Raw genomic sequence first — 14636 nt, 5'->3', positions numbered from 1 at the left:
CGCACCTAATATGCACTTAGCGTTTGATATACTATAAGGAGGATGAATATTGAATTCTAATTGAATAAAATTTCTTTACCAGCAGGCATCTGAATGTAATGTTTTTATAGTACAAGGAGAAATATTCAATTGCCACAAGATATTGAACGCATCTAATATTCACTTAGCATTTGATATACTATAAGGAGGATGAATATTGAATTCTAATTGAATGAACAAAATTGAAAAAGCAAGATTCTTTTTATAACAAATAAAAATAAATAAGTAAAATTTCAATAGCGTAATATGTATTTTCATTTCAATGCTGTAATAACTGGAAAAAAGAATATTTATAATATAATTCGTTTTCAGTGAAGTTCCAATGACGCAGTAGGCTTAAGATTTTCAAAGTTAGGAAACTAGGAAACACAACAGTATTTGTGTTGTGAGAGCACCACTTTCGTTTTGTCGTGTTTCTTTTTTTTTTGCTCCAAGCACCCCGATTTCCGCTTATTCCTAAGAGTGATAAGGGTCTAACCTCTGCAGTTTTTACGGAAAGTGTGGACCTTAGGCCCAATTGATGAATATGACTTGCATTTTGGAAAGCTTCGTAGAACTCTTGCCTGGGGCCAGAAAGGATGGTATTGGTTTTTACTTGTCCTTGAGCCAGAGCCTATAGTGTATCAAGTGAAATGAAATTTTATACCCTATGTGAGAGAAAACTATCTTAAGTTATACAGTCAAGCTTTCGTTTCATCAAATCATATTTCTGCTTTCAAATGGAAAGCTCTGTTCTAGCAGGCAAGCAGGAAGACACCAGTTTCAAATTGAAGATGGACCAAAATCTATAAGTGGGGCCAATAATAAGATATATTGACCCCACAGCCAATATATCTTATTTGAGGGATAAATAGAAGAATTTACAGAAACAAACAAGTGGCATTTTCCCACGGGTCCAAAAGTGCTGCCATCTATTGTTTCTACTCATTTTTGTTTGTGATTTCAGCTGAGTTCATCATTCGGTTTTCCACGTTTGGGATTGAAGTAGAGAAATTTATTCATTTATATTATCACCTGTTGTATTTTTTTTGCTATTATTGTTGATTTAATTTCTGCTCCTTTTGGGTTTTGTTAATTCTTTAACAGTAATTTCTGGTCGTCTTGAGTTTGAGTTATTGTAGATTTTTACTTTTCTGAAAAACTTCTTTTCGGAAAGTTTTCCTATATGAATTTCTGTTCGTTTTCGATTGCCTAAATATCAAAATTCCCTATTATAAAATCATCTTTTTTTCAGCATCAAATGTCCATCAAATTATCAAAACTAGTATCAAAGTACCAACATCAAAGTACTAAAGTACGAAATTACAGTCCTTACAAACAAACTTAAAATTATCAAACCTTGAACCATAGTTATTTGACCATTGAAATATTTTGAACAAATTGACTATCTTAAAATGACTATTGGAAGTATTTGGGGGGAAAGGGCGAGGGGGACGGGTCTTGTTACCCTCCAATCACTCTTGACTCTTGAGAAAGGAAGAAGAGCTTTTGACTTCAAATAGAACGTTTCTCCTCCGAAGTTCATACGATCACCCCTTCCATCAGAACCTTATATGTTGCATACAACTGGCAGCTTGCATAACTTATAGCCCTTGCCCTGGAGACTGTGGGGGTTTTTGTCAATCCATGGTTGGGTACAGTTGGCTAAAAGAGGGCTTAGGAGGGTCTAGTTGCCCACCAATCACTTTTGACCCTTAAAAGGGCACTAGAACTTCTGATTTTCGATTGAATGATCCTCCTCAAGAATTATACGACCACCCCTTCCATAGAAACCTTATATACCACGGGGTATTACTTGAAACCCTTGCCCCTGGGCTCTAGGGGCTTGTGTCAATCTGGAGGCATTGCTATATGATCTTTGGACTATTTTGAACAAAATAGCTATCTTAAAATTTTGATATGGTACATTTGGGGAAAAGAGGGTGTGGGGGGAGGCAGCTGTCCGTCACTTTTTGCTCGTACAAAGTGCACCAGAACTTTCAATTTTAAATCAAGTGAGTCTCCTCCAAAGTTCATATGGCCACTCCTTCCATAAAAACCTCATATGCCCCTGGGGTACAAACTAGAACCTTTGCTTCCAGGCTCTGGAGGGTTGTGTCAACCCTGGAGGGATTGTTATAATATTTTTGAATCATTTTGAACAAAACGGCTATCTCAAAATCTTGATCAGATACCTATAGGGAAAAATATGGCATAGGGGGGCTAGTTGCCCTCTGATCACTTTTGACTATTTAAAAGGACACCAAAAGTTCCAATTTTTAATCTAACAAGCCCCCTCCGAAGTTTGTACAACCACCCATTCAATAAAAACCTTGTATGTTGGCAATGGGCAACTAGCAATACTCATAGCCTTGCTCTGAGGCTTTGAGGGGTAGATATCCCAAAAGTCACAATTACTGAACCTTACAACTATTCTGTACAAATGGGTATCTCAAAATTTTTGTTGGATGTGTTTTGGGGTACAATGGGTGTGGGTGGGGGTTGGTTACCCTCCCATCAATTTTGACTGTTAAAAAGGGCACTAGAATTTTAAATTTTCCAATCAAATTAGCTCCTTTTGAAGTTTCTACGACAGCTCCTTTTATACAAGTGCAATAATTTATACAAAGCGCACAAATAATACATTCGCTCTTTACTTAGGTAGTGCTATTTTGCTGCCTAAGTGAAGCCAAAAAGTGGGAAAATTGCATCATTTACAAGCTATGGGGGATGATATTCTTGGAAATATAACTATTAGACCTTTCGACTAGTTTGAACAAAATAACAATTCCAAAATTCCGATAAGTTATAGTGGGCAGGGGGCACCTAAAAGGAGCAAAGAGGGGGTAGGCTGGTTACCCCAAAAATTCTCTTCAGCATCTTCTAAACTGGAAATTTGAACTTTACACCTTCAGTTGTTCTTTAGATATTGTTGACATTCCCTTTTCACAACCAGCTAGAATAAGGAGTATTTTGATTGTGTTCTGTATCACTCAATATTTCCTTAAACTGTAACATTAATAACCTAAGCCTTTTTGGAGACCTAGGATCAAACATACCCTCATTTCAAATAAAAACTTAGCAATAGGCAAATCGCATAATATATAGCCCTTGCTCAAAGGCTGGGGGAGGTGTGTCAACCCCAGAGGCATATTTGACCTTAAACAATGACTGTCTCATAATTTTGATTGGATTCATTTGGCAGAAAAGGATGTTAGGGGGGGGGCTGTTTGTCCTTTGATCACTTTTGACTATTAACAAAGGCACTAAAACTTTCCAATCAAAATTTACACAACCACCCCTTCCATAGAGACCTTATATGTTAACAATGAGCAGCTTGCATAACTTACAGCTCTTGCCCCGGGAGCTGGGGGAGATGGCTTGAACGTAGGTTCTAAACCCTTTTCACCAAAATAAAAGATGAAGAAAGAAGAACTTTGATTTTTTGGACTGTTTTACAAAAAGTCCACCATGCATTATTAGTTTGTTTATTGAAGAATTTGAATTTTAATTAGATAAAATTAATAATAGAAATAAAAGTAAAATTATGATAGTAAATTCTGACATAGATTTACTAAAAAGAGCGAATAGCTCATGTTTTGTGTATTTTGATGATGTCACATGATAGTTTTCCTCTCGTAACTATTTCAACTCGGATTTCACATCTGTTGCTGTCTTTAATTGATATTTTTTTTTGTTAATGGTGGATTGCTTGAAAGATTCCAAACAGATGTGATTGTGTCCGATGGTTGAGATCAAATTCATTTAACAAGTATAAAGCTGAATCTGTGAAAAGAAAATAAACGAAATGAAAGGACTTTGTTTTACCATGAAATGAAAACTTGGACATTTTTGCAAAAATGATGGATGAAACAAATTTCTTGCATGAAATACAAGAAAAGTGTCCAAATACAATATATGAAACCAGATTTATGTGAATTGTTCAAAGATCATGCAGATGATAACTTTATAAAATAGAAAAATTTTAATATTTTGAAATTAGTAGAACAGAGAGCTCAGAGACACTATTTCCAAAACGAATTTGATGAAAATCAAGGGAATATTACAAATAAACTTCAGATGAATTACATACTAAGCAGGACATGGGAGCCATGGAGATGGCAGGAAGTCATCATACTGATTCTCAATACATGGCTGAATTTCAGTGTCATTATTTTGCAAATGAAGGGAAAAGGCTTTGTGATCAAGAGTGGGCTAACCTATGCATATCTGTGAGTTTTGGATCTGTTTTGGAAAGGCAACCATCAAGTTAGAATTCTTTTGAGTTTGCAGAATATTTGGACACAAAGTGGCACAATTTCTGACTATAATTAAGCTAAGCTTTAGCAAAACAGCAAGTTCCCCTTATCTGAAAAAGACAAAAGATGTTATAAACTAGTGAAGATCAGCCTGAATTTTACATCAATATGGCAATCAGAAAAGCTGAGAAGCATCTACAGTGCAATCAGCAAATCCTTTCTAAAAAACAAAAAAGGGACATCCCTTTCTCCAACCATTAGATATTGGGGATTCACATCTCCAACCCTTAGATATCAGTGTTCTTTGTCCTTTCAAGAGTGGTCTCAAGATCAATTTCAATGAAGAGGTACAGTTGAACCCTGGACACAGAGTGTCTATTCACCAAGGAACTGGACTTTGCCTTATAGCCTATCTAGAAGTTTTCTAGAGATACTAGCACTTCTTTTTTAAAAAAAGATGTAGTTTAACCTTTTAGACAGATGATGTTCAGTGAGGTGCAATTCCTCTTGTCCCAAGCAATGGATAGAGTTGTTCAAAATCAAGCAAATGCAACAGGCTTGGAAGTTGTTCAGCCCATCTTAAAAAACCTGTTGCTAAGTTTCTTTATTCAGGATATAGCTGAAAGGTGAATCTACAGTCTGTTTCTTACACTAGAAAGACAAAGGTTTGTATTCCTTTAGTTGGAAGATGCCACAAGAGTGGATTTGTCTGACATTTTCTAAACTCTGCCAAAGCTTTCATCCTGCTGAAGAATTAGCAAAGTGCTTTGAAGTTTTCCTTTGAATCTAATTTCTCATCAAACACTGTTTGTTAATCAAATAAGCAGAGGATATTTTAAATTACCTTAAACTGCATTTTGGAGCAATATAAGGATTTTTCCATGTAGAAACTCGAGTTGATAACACATGACACATAGTTGAATACATACACTTGACTAGTGGTTTGATGTTGCTGATTCTGATTTGAGTGCTTCCCAGTTACACTTCCATTCTTTTTTTGACCATTTGTTGTCAAGATGGTTCTTAAAGCTGTCTGTGGTTTGGGCAGCAATGGTATCTGGCAGTAATTTGTTCCAGAGGTTGGCAACACGGTTGGTAAGAAAATGGGCGCGTTGCTGCTTTGAGGAGAAATGCCTGGATAACTTCAAGTTATGTCCCCTTGTATGAGAATCCTGAGATGCCAGAGGAAGAAGACCAGGAACTGCCTTTGCATTAATAAGTTTATGAACCACAATGGCATCACCCTGTCTTCTTCTATAAACCTCTCTAGAGGGAGAAGGAGTGGAGCTGGGTACTTTAAAATAGCTTCCCAGGTTAGGCCTATACTTAAACCTGGAGACCCATCCCCAAAAATTTCATTTTCCTAACCCAACCCCTTTTCCGAGATAGAAACAAGTCAAACACCTAGAATTTTACCACTACTATTTCTTTACTACATGATTTTACGTGCAGTAACAAAACTGTAACAACATACTTAGCCCAGTCCTAGCCTAAATTATGCATCTAGGCAACAGAATCAATGCAAAAGCTTTATATTTTAAGAACGAGATCAAATTTAATAGGTGTGATATTTCAAACATACAATCTTTGAATAGGAAGCATAATAACAAACCATGATCCTGGCTTAGTTTAATCTTGAATACCTTTTCCCTTTTTTTATTATTTAAGAATTAACGACGCTTCTTGACTACTAAGGTCCCTGCGTGTGCATTCCTGCAGCGTGATTCGATCTCTGGGTCAAATTAGTTCGAAATTAATACAAATATACTTCCTTGCGACATGAGGGATTGAACCGCTGAGCTATTGATCATGAGACCAGCGCTTATCCACTACGCTGTCACAAGGTTACCTTTTCCCTGGAATTGCAATTCATCTCGTTTAAAGTTTTTGCTAATAAGAGCCATCTATACAAATGACGATTCGAGCGATGTCAGTCTGTTATGATATGTCATTGCTCGAAAAGTGCAGAGGAAATATTAAGATAACAATGGAAATTCTCGAAGACGTTGCAAGTGAAACAGTCCAGCCAAACATAAAAGCAAATTCCCATATATATTATATTATGACCTTTAGTTTCTTTAATCAAAGCTATCATTTATAACTCAATATCTCATGAAATAATTAGAAAAAAAAAACTAAATGCTTAAGGGTCACACTGACTAGCGATTTGAAATGGGAGGCCCACATTTGCTATATTGTTAAAAAGGCTAGTTCAAATCGGTTTTTCTTTAAGCTATTTTCTAAATTTACATTCCCAAAGCCGCATATCGTTCGCTTTTATCTGTCCCTTATCTTTCATCCTTCCATAGCTTGAGTATGCTTGCCTAGTCTTCCTTTATAGCCTTTAAATGTGTTACTTTGGTCAACATCCATCGAAAAAATTCATACATACTAGGATGAGACAGAGGAGAGGAGAGAGGGGTAGTAGGCAATGGTGTTTATCTTTAAAAAACAGAGTGTCGAAATTTACGAATCAGATGGTATAAAAATATTTTTAAAAAATTAAAAGTTCTAGTTGCCTTTTTAAGTAACCAAAAAATCGGAGGGCAACTAGGCCTTCTCCCCCGCTCCTTTTTTCTAAAAATCAATCGATCAAAACTATGAGAAAGCCATTTAGCCAAACAAATAACTATGCAAATTTCGTTTTAGTTATTCATCTGCGAAGAGCCAAAATATAAACATGCATTGATTTAAAAACGTTCAGAAACTAAATTTTAAAAAACGAACCTTTTTAACGGAAAGTAAGGAGCGACATTAAAACTTAAAATGAACAGAAATTACTTCGTGTATGTTCTAAAAATTATTTCTTGTAGGTGAATAATTTTTGGAGAGCCAGCTAAGATTAGACGCTCTTGGAAAATTTTGAATGTTTATGCCCCGTCTTGATTGACACCTTTGCCTTGCAAGCAGTATTTCTTGTAGGTGGATAATTTTGGAATGCCGGTTAATATTCCAAAACCAGAACTTCCCTTGGAGGAGTTTGTCATGGGGGAATAAAATTTTCATGGAGGGAGTGCAGGATTTTCTAGCATTATTATAAAAAAAACAATGAAAAAATAAATATGAAAAAATTTTTTAACTGAAAGTAAGAAGAAGCATTAAAACTTGAAACGAACAGAAATTATTCCGCATATGATGAGTTCACCTCCTCCTAATATCCTGCTCTTTACGCTAAATTATTTTTAGTAATTTCAAGTATTTATTCTACGGCTTTTGTGATTCAGAGGTCATTCTTAAGAAATTGGGGAAAATTTAAGCTTTTGTGTAAGGAGCGAAGTACTGCAAAGTTCTAGTTACCTTTTTAAGTAACCAAAAAATCGGAGGGCAACTAGACCTCCTCCCCTGTTCCTTTTTTCGCAAAATAATTCGATAAAAATTATGAGAAAACTATATAGCCGAAAAAATAAATATCCAAATTTCGTTTTAATTATTCGTCTGCGGAGAGCCAAAATCAAAACATGCATTGATTCAAAAACTTTTTAGAAATTAAATAAAAAAACAAACTTTTTTTAACGGAAAGTAAGGAGCGACATTAAAACTTAGAACGAACAGAAATTACTTCGTGTATGAAAGGGGCTGTTTCCTTATCAACGCCTTGCTCTTTATGCTAAAGTTTTTTACTGTTTTAAAAAAGTAGAGTTAAGAGAAAGAGTCAAACTTTACCGTAAAGAGCGGGGCGTTGATAAGGAAGCAGCCCCTTTTATATACGAAGTAATTTATGTTCGTTTTAAGTTTTAATGTCGCTCCTTACTTTCCGTTAAAAAAACTTGTTTTTTTATTTAATAACACCAAAATGCCATACTAAGCAAACATAATCAAGCTATGGAAGGATGAAAGATAAGGGACGAATAAAAGCAGACGATATGTGGCTTTGAGCATGTAAATTCAGAAAATATCTTAAAGAAAGACCGATTTGAACTATCCTTTTTAACAATAGAGTAAATGTGGGCCTCCAATGTCAAATCGTTATCAGTGTGACACTTAAGAATTTAGTTTTTTCCTAATTATTTCATGAGATATTGAGTTATAAATGATAGCTTTGATTCAAGAAACTAAAGGTCATAATGTGATTTATATGGGAATTTACTTTTATGTTGACTGGACTGCTTCACCAACGTCTTCGAGAATTTCCATTGTTATCTTAATATTTCTTCTTCACTTCTGGAGCAATGACGTAACAGACTGACATCGATCGAATCGACAAACGTTTTATATAGGGTGCGTTTCTTTACTTGTCCAATGGGATTTTTATTAATCGAGGTTTAACCCCTAAAAGATAGCAACAAATACTTGTCTGGCCACGTGTCACTGAAAACGGCAAGATTAATTGCGAGAATAGCAACATTGGTCACGTGTATGTCATTGACCCCGTTCAGTGTAAACAAAGCGTGAATTGATTAACAGATCTTTAGAGGCAGCAGTAAGTAAAATTTTTATTGTGTACATCCTAAGTTACAAATACCAGGTAATATAGCCTTTTTTTTGGGGGGGGGGGGGGAGATTCTACTTCAGCACAGCTGTTTATGTTTTAGTTACTTTTCTGCTGTTGTTGTTACGAAACTGTTATATTATGTTACCGATTATTATTAGTTGCTTTTTAGCTAGTTCAAAATTTGTTTTCATAGTTCGTGGTAATAAACTGAGTATCCCCCTCAACAGACCCTTCCCCCATCGCAGGTGGTTGGTCTTCAATCACTTTCGACTTCTTTGAAAAGGATTAGAGCTCTGAAATTCTGATGTAGTGAGCACCCTCCGAAGTTTCTGCGATCGCGAGGTGGAGTTGGGGATGGAAAGGGGAGTCTCCCTCCTATAAAGAATAAACTCTGCTCATTTTAGCGCCTAATATTTCTCTTTACTTCCATAATAACAGTATTGCCCAGAAATCGAGACGATTAAATATTAATTTTACATTTGATGTTTTTCTAAAGTTTTTTTTTTTAGCGTGAATCAAACGCCCATCTCAGAATTTCATTCGGATGTCTTCAGAAGAAAAAGGGGACACTGGAAGGAGGCTAGTTGCGTGCTAGTTGATCTTTAAATAAGGATAAACGCCACATTTCCTTTCTGTCACTAAATAAAAAACAAGTTTTTTTTTAACTGAAAGTAAGGAGCGATATTAAAACTTGAAAAGAACAGAAGCAATTCCGTACATAAAAGAGGTTGCCCCTTCCTCAACACGTCACTCCTTATGCTAAAGTCTGTTTTCATTGTTTTAAAAAGTAGAGTTGGGTCACAGAGTCAAACTTTAGCATAAAGAATGAGGCTTTAGAGGGAAAACTTTTTTTATATACGGAATAATTTCTATTCGTTTTAAGTAAGAATGTCGCTCCTTACTTTCAGTTTGAAAAACTTGTTCTTTTATTTAATTTATAAATATTTTTCAACTAATGCAGCTTTGAATTTTGGGTACTGTACATGAAAAAGTAATGAAAAATGTATATTAATTTTGGCATATTTATTCGCATATGAAGGATTGCCCCCTGTCAATACCTTGATCTTAACGCTAAAGTTATTAATAGTAAAAAAAAATTCCTATTCTAATTAAACTGCCCCCGTGTTTCAGTTGCCGTACTTCAAAAATTGGGACAAACTTTAGCATAAAGAGTAAGGTATTGAGGAGGGGGCAAACCTTCATATCGATAATAATTTTCGTTCATTTTGATGTTTAATGTTGCTCCTTACTTTCAAAAAAATAATTTTGTTTTAATTTAACTAACTGTAAGTACGGAGCGACTCGACCCAATTGCACAAAACAAAAAATTAACAGTAGTTACAACAAAAGACTTAATTTTTTATACAAATTTAAAATAAATAATACTTATTATGTTTAATATTAACCTTCAAACGGCACAGGCCTGAGGAAATTAGCCTGATTATCAAATAAGGGAAAAACGTTCCGTAAGACTTAATAAATCTTACACTCGTATTTAAAATCACACCATCAGATTCACTGTATCAGAGAACACTAATGCAGAGGTTTCAAGCTCAGATAAAAAAAAAAAACAAACAACTACAAACCACGCTTTTTGAACTGAAAATAAGGAGCAACGCTAAAACTTACAACAAACCTAAATTTCGTATATGAATGGTTAGCCCCTTCTCGATGCCTCATTCTTTACATTAAATTTTGACCTTTGGTCCCAATTCTTTCCAAATTTTCTTTAAGAAAACTTAAAGGCCATTTAATTAGAATTAGAAGCTTTTGTAGAAGTGCTGAAAAACTTGCCTCCTTATTTTTATTGAAAACAAACGTGCTTTTTAAAATTTATTCGTTTAGATGTGATTTTCCCCTGTTTTGTTTCACTATTCTGATTGCTCAGTTTTCTACTTTATTTTAGGTAGAACCTCTCCCAAAATGTCCCAGACGGCGCCGAGAAATCTTATTTCAGCACTGATTTTGGTTAATGAAATTTTTGACTCGGATGACGAGTCTACTGACTCGGACGACGAGTCTACTGACTCAGAAAATGAATTATATCAAGATGAGGAAGAGCTGATATGAGCCAAGTATTTTAACGGTATTTCAATGTTATGATTTATCAGTTTTTGTGTGCATATTACATAATTAAGCAACTGTCATGAGGAAGCAAATTGTTTTGTTTGACGTTTTTGCATGCAATCAATCTCTGGGACTAACCAATACAATCAATGCGGAAACTGCATATGTTAATTATTTGAGAATTCCTTTTTCTTAGTCGGAGGATTTCCTTCCCTTACTCAAAACTGTTGACTATGTGCGTGCTATTACGACTTAATTTACAAATGCATTAAATTGATTTCACTGGCTTCAGCTGATGCCACGACATCATAGACAGGAGACATATATATATATATATATATATATATATATATATATATATATATATATATATATATATATATATATATATATATATATTAGTATATATATATACATATATATACCTAGTTGGTGGGGGCGCTTCGCACCCCCGTCCGCGTAAGTCGTTACGCGCCATATTAGTTACGCGCCATTGTAGTTGTGTCCCTATGTCCCACCTGTGAATATATATATATATATATATATATATATATATATATATATATATATATATATATATATATATATATATATATATATATATATATATGTATATATATATATATATATATAGATTTATATAGATTTATATATAGATATATATATATATATATATATATATATATATATATATATATATATATATATATATATATATATATATATATATATATATATAGATATATATATATATAGATATATATATATATATATATATATATATATATATATATATATATATATATATATAATATATATATATATATATATATATATATATATATATATATATATATATATATATATATATATATATATATATATATATATATATATATATATATATATATATATATATATATATATATATATATATATATATATATATATATATATATATATATATATATGTTTTTAACTACGTAAAACTTGCGAATATACAACATTCTTTGCTGTCCCATTGTCTGTGCATATAAATAGATTGTCAGGTTTACCGACTCTTGAACATGCAACATATAATGGTCCATGGGAAAACAAACCGTATTCAGATCTATACCTCATGATTCTAATGATTGCCCTTGAGCTTTGTTGATGGTGATTGCTAATAGAACATTCCCTGTGTCCCCGTCGTCATTTATATATCCCCCTGTGCCCCCCGGCGTCCCCGTTGTAGTTGTGTCCCTGTGTCATTTATATTCCCTGTGTCCCGGTCGTCATTTGTATCCCGGTGTCCCGGTCTGTATACACATTCGTTTTTGAAATGGTATATGATGAAATAAATTTTTGTATTTTTCCCCTTTTTTTCTTTTTAGTTTTGTTTTTTGGTTTTTACTTTTTTTTTAGTTTTTTTTCTTTTTTCTTTTTATTTTTTTTTCTTTTTATTTTTTTTAATTTTGTTTTTCTCCTTTATTTTTCATTTTTTTCCTTTTTTCTTTTTTTTTCTTTTTTAGTTTTTTTTAGTTTTTTAGCTTTTTTAGTTTTTTTTATTAGTTTTTAGTTTGTTTTTTATTTTTAGTTTTTTTGTAGTTTTTACCTTTTTTTTTTAGTTTTTTTAGTTTTTTTTTACTTATGTCCTGGTCGTCATTTATACTCCCTGTGTCCCGGTCGAAAATTTGTGTCCCGGTGCTTTGTTGATGGTGATTGCTAATCGAACATTCCTTGTGTCCCGGTCGCTTTCTCTTTGAGTGTCCCGGTCGTCATTTATATTCCCTATGTGCCGGTGTCCCGGTCGTCATTTGTGTCCCGATCTGTAATTTCGTCAGTCGAAAACATGACGTCAGTCGACACACAAACATGACGTCACTCGACAGACACACACACACAGACAACTTATATATATATATATATATATATATATATATATATATATATATATATATATATATATATATATATATATATATATGCTTCCCTCCCCCCACCCAACGGGGGGTTATATATATACCCCCCCCCCCCGGCCCAACGGGAAATACTTCCCTCTACCCATAGAAAATACAATTTTTTTTGGTGGGGAGGGGGAACTTTTTCAGATAACTCATCAAAAATTAGTTTATATTCAATTTTGCTACGTTTTTACGAGTCGGACAAACATTACAGGAGGGGGGGGGGGTTAATATAACCCTTTTTTGACATCTTAATTTTAAAGAATGGGAAAACAACCACAAACTGTACTTTTTGCGTACCATAGGGTATTTTATGAATGCCTTATTAAGTCAAATTTCTAAAAGTAATTAAATATGAAAATCATTTTGTAATTTAATTTGAATCTAATACCAGTTGGAATTTTTCCAGCTCGGTTTCAGAACAATAGGCTCTTCTTCATAACAATGGCGAAATCAAACAATTCAGAAATAATGTCTTCTCGGTTTCATAATCAGTGTTTATCCATTGCTTCAAAATACTTCCTAATAATTTTTTTCCCCTTTTTAGACAAGAGTTTCAACCGTATCGAGACGAAATGTACCAAAGGTAGCAGGATATGAAGAAATAGTCACAGAGAGAATGCAGGATTATGATTTTAAAACTCATTTTAGACTTCATAGAAGTACTTTCGATCTTCTCTTAGGAAAAATTAACATAAAGCTACAGAATCAGACAAGACCAACATCAAGATGCTCACCCAACAAGATGCTCCTCATAACTCTATGGATTCTGGCAACCCCAGAGTCCTACAGGTCCGTTGGATGTCGCTTCGGTGTGTGTAAGAAAACAGTGTTCAAAGTCATAAGAAGAACAATTGACGCCATTTACGAAATGGCATCAACAACAATAAAGTGGCCAGGGGCTACAGAAGCACAAAACATAATTTCTGCCAATAGTTCTACTGCTGGCTTTCCAGGGGTTCTTGGTGCTATAGATGGAACCCACATCCCAATCAGAACCCCTCAACATTCTTCGGGAACATATATCAACAGAAAGGGGTTTCACTCTCTCCAATTGCAGGTTGTGTGCCAACATAACCTGAAATTTACTGACTGTTATGTAGGGCAGCCAGGGTCCATGCATGATGCCCGTGTTTTTCGGCATTCAGAAATTTGTACTGACCTACAAAATAGTACTTTATTTTTTCCCGAGGATAGCCATTTAATCGGCGATGCAGCGTACCCACTTTCTGACCGGTTACTAACACCATATAGAGATACGGGTAACCTAACCAGATATCAGGTTAGGTACAACTTTAAACTGTCTTCTACAAGAATGTCTGTTGAAAGGGCGATTGGAATATTAAAGTGTCGTTTTAGAAGACTTAGGTTTTTTGATTCCCCTGACCTTGCATTTATTTCCAAATCAGTAATTGCAGCATGTACCTTGCATAATTTTTGCATTGACGAGAATGATCTCCATTTTGAAAATTCAGAAGAGCTGAGCTCAGGCGGAGCTGCTACAATTAATTCAGAAAATAACATCTATAATTCCACAGTCACTGCCAGAGCAAAAAGGGACCGCATTGCAAGACTTTTGTAATTTTTAAAATAAATAGTTACCGTTTTTTACTTATTAGTAGGTTACTTTCTATGTTTAAACATTTGTTAGCATAATTAATTGTATCACAATCTAATATTAATCAAGAGTAAAGTGGAATTTTCTCTTGAAATTTATTTGAAGATAATTACTTTCATAATAACAGCGTAGACCCGAAATATTCCCAGAAATCATATGGAATAAGATATCAATTTCCTGTTTTCGATGCGTTACCCTGTGAGGTATATCTCTCCCAAACTAAAAAAAAAAACAAACAGAGAACCATATTGTAGAAGTTTAAGTGCCTTTTAAGTTTTTTAATTCAGAAACCTACGGAC

The 14636-nt window shown here is 34.1% G+C and overlaps 2 protein-coding genes across 13 annotated transcripts in view; one reads left to right on the top strand and one right to left on the bottom strand.

Moving 5' to 3' along the window:
• Positions 1–6181, bottom strand: part of LOC136038918 (ctenidin-3-like) — an 85422-nt gene extending 79241 nt beyond the window's left edge. For 3 of the 11 annotated variants that reach the window (XM_065722416.1, XM_065722417.1, XM_065722414.1), the window contains exon 1: positions 6127–6165. In XM_065722416.1, coding sequence (XP_065578488.1) covers positions 6127–6150 — 24 coding nt within the window. In that variant the 5' untranslated portion in view covers positions 6151–6165. Of the gene's footprint in view, positions 1–5889; positions 6068–6126 lie in introns of those variants that run through there. The other 8 variants (XM_065722413.1, XM_065722415.1, XM_065722409.1 and 5 more) reach the window with 7 other exon arrangements.
• Positions 6182–8552: 2371 nt separating this feature from the next.
• Positions 8553–14330, top strand: LOC136038917 (putative nuclease HARBI1). Of its 2 annotated transcripts, none has more exons than XM_065722404.1 (3): positions 8553–8697; positions 10616–10795; positions 13267–14330. In XM_065722404.1, exon 3 carries the CDS (start codon positions 13339–13341, stop codon positions 14299–14301), a length of 963 nt encoding a protein of 320 aa, XP_065578476.1. In that variant the 5' UTR covers positions 8553–8697; positions 10616–10795; positions 13267–13338; the 3' UTR covers positions 14302–14330. The 2 variants fall into 2 exon arrangements, with proteins under 2 accessions (XP_065578476.1, XP_065578477.1); XM_065722405.1 differs by having other exon boundaries at positions 8695–8742.
• The last annotated feature ends 306 nt before the right edge of the window (positions 14331–14636 follow it).

The sequence above is a fragment of the Artemia franciscana genome, chromosome 18, assembly GCF_032884065.1.
Source record: "Artemia franciscana chromosome 18, ASM3288406v1, whole genome shotgun sequence".
NCBI lineage: Eukaryota > Metazoa > Arthropoda > Branchiopoda > Anostraca > Artemiidae > Artemia > Artemia franciscana.
The sequence above is the reverse complement of the archived record's forward strand: the minus strand, read 5'-3'. Positions and strand labels throughout refer to the sequence as shown.